The 2,301-nt window shown below is 52.8% G+C and overlaps 1 protein-coding gene across 1 annotated transcript in view; it reads left to right on the top strand.

Annotated features, from left to right (window-relative positions):
- The first annotated feature begins 211 nt into the window (after positions 1-211).
- LOC123245562 (homeobox protein Hox-B5) overlaps positions 212-2,301 on the top strand; it is a 50,025-nt gene continuing 47,935 nt past the window's right edge. Inside the window, exon 1 of the mRNA XM_044674512.1 lies at positions 212-748. Coding sequence (XP_044530447.1) covers positions 234-748 — 515 coding nt within the window. The 5' untranslated portion in view covers positions 212-233. The remainder of the gene's footprint in view (positions 749-2,301) is intronic.

Raw genomic sequence — 2,301 nt, 5'->3', positions numbered from 1 at the left:
ATCAGGCAGTCGGAAAAACTTTGACCAATCATTTTGCAAGAAGCGCCGAGCCCGGCTGCTCAACTGTACTTTGTTGGCTGAGAAGTTGAGCAGGGGGTGGGGGTGGGTGGGTGGGGGGTTGGGGGGTCGCGTCCAAACCCTCAGACCTGTCCTGTAGCCACCTCTCCCGATATAGGGCGCCTCAGCGCTAGCGCTTCCCTTTCCTGAAAACGCTCCCTGTATAATGTCTGAGAATGTCCATTTCTGGGACGCTTAGCAGTTATTATGTTGACTCGATCATAAGTCACGAGAGTGAAGACGCGCCTCCAGCCAAGTTTCCTTCCGGCCAATACACGAGTCCTCGCCAAGCCGGCCACGCGGAGCATCTCGAATTCCCCTCCTGTAGTTTCCAGCCCAAAGCTCCTGTCTTCAGCGCCTCGTGGACGCCTCTGAGCCCTCACTCGTCGGGGAGTCTCTCTTCTGTCTACCATCCGTATATCCAACACCAGAGCGTCCCGCCTTCGGAGAGCAGGTATCTCCGCACCTGGTTGGAGCCCGTGCCCAGGAGCGAGGGGGGGCCCGGGCAGCCCCTGGTGAAAGCCGAGCCGCTGCTGGGGGGCTCAGGGGAGCTCCTCAAGCAGGGCACCCCGGAGTACAATTTAGAAACTTCGTCCGGAAGGGAAGCTATCCTATCTAATCAAAGACCCGGCTACGGAGACAATAAACTTTGTGAAGGAAGCGAAGACAAAGAGAGGCCTGATCAAAGTAAGTTATAAAAAGTGAGGAAATGCCAAGGCAGCTAGAGAGTGAAGGGTGGGAGGGAGGAGGTGGAGAGGTGGGAGGGAGGCAATAAACCCCGGACAATGTAAAGTTACAGCGGTGGTGTCGGGCGGAGAGAGAGTGAGAAGTAAGGAAGGCGGTATACTCGGAAGTGGGGCAGGCCAACTACCCCGGGAGACGGGAAAGGGGGGAGATATGGCAGTTCTCTTAAAATGCTAGGGATAGTTTTGAGCAGGCGTTAGAGACAAACCGGACCAGTTCCCCAGTTCTCCTTTCCCTCTCTCTGTCTTTCTCTCCCGTACTCGAAGGCGAGGAGTTGCTGGTTGAATTGGAGCGAAGTTGGAGAGTAGAGGGTCACTGAACTGGCAAAGAGAGGATCAGGGTCCAGGGGGAGCAAAATAAGGTGTAAGAAGAAACTGGCCAGCTTCAAAGAGATCCCTGGCTCCCGAGGCTTAACCTGCTAAGTTACCTCGGACTGTAGAAGTGCGCGTATGGGGAGGGGTAGGAGAATAGCGAGAGCGCTCGCATTTCTTAGATTAAATTCACAGTCGGAGAAATGAATATTTCTGAGCCACGCGCAAATAGTAAAAACAAAAGCAAAAACAAAACAAACAGCAAAGAGGGGAAGGACTGGAGGGAGGGAGGGGGCGCCTCATTAGGGTTTTATTTGCAATGCAACAGCTTGGTGAATTGTTCAAAGTGGATCACGCGCCGCTTCCATCCCCTGTTTAGGGGAGGGAGGGAGGGAAAGAAGAAGGATAGGGACAAAAACAACCAAGCAACAATAGTACCCAAGACTTCCGCTCTTATTCCATCTCAGTCTTTCCAGCTCCGCCTCGCCAGCTCCCCCTCCGGGTCGGGAGTTGATGTGGGCAAGGGCGCAATAAGCCTGGAAAGACCAGAACCTAGAAGGGAAGCCTTGCGCCTCCTGGATGCCTTCTTGGTCCCTCTGCGCTCGAGCCATTCCCACGTCTCCAGTGCGTTCTTTTCAGCTGAGAGTGATTCACCTTAACCAGCCCCAAGCTTCTCTCTCAGGAGTGCCCCCGCCCAGTGCCCTCTGTGGGCTGTATCATTACGTCTTAGTTGGAGTGCTTTGACACCTCAGGGGTCTGCTCTAAACTTCCTCGGACCTATAGCTCTTCGTACACAGGTTGAAATATCAAAGTTATATTGGGAAACTGATGGAGTTGACTCGGTGTGAGGAGACTAACGGGGAGTTTAACTTTTTCTGGATGGTACTTGTCCTGCACTACTCTCTCCTCTCCGCCCCCCCCCCCAACCTTTTAGGAATGCCACTTTCCAGACTCTCCAATCTTCAAAAGTAGCGAGTCCCCTGATATTCCCTGTCCCCATTTTTAAGATCGAGGAGGGGAAGTAAGGTAAGAAGTACTTGGCAAAAAAACAAAATAAAACAAAACAAAAAAAAAACCTGCCCCCAAACAATAAACAAAGCCGAATCGTGACCGTCGTGACCATGGTACTGCCTCTCTCTCTCTCTCTCTCTCTCTCTCTCTCTCTCTCTCTCTCTCTCTCTCTCTCTCT

The sequence above is a fragment of the Gracilinanus agilis genome, chromosome 4 (genome assembly GCF_016433145.1).
Source record: "Gracilinanus agilis isolate LMUSP501 chromosome 4, AgileGrace, whole genome shotgun sequence".
NCBI classification, from domain to species: Eukaryota; Metazoa; Chordata; class Mammalia; order Didelphimorphia; family Didelphidae; genus Gracilinanus; species Gracilinanus agilis.
This window is presented reverse-complemented; position numbering and strand designations above follow the sequence as displayed.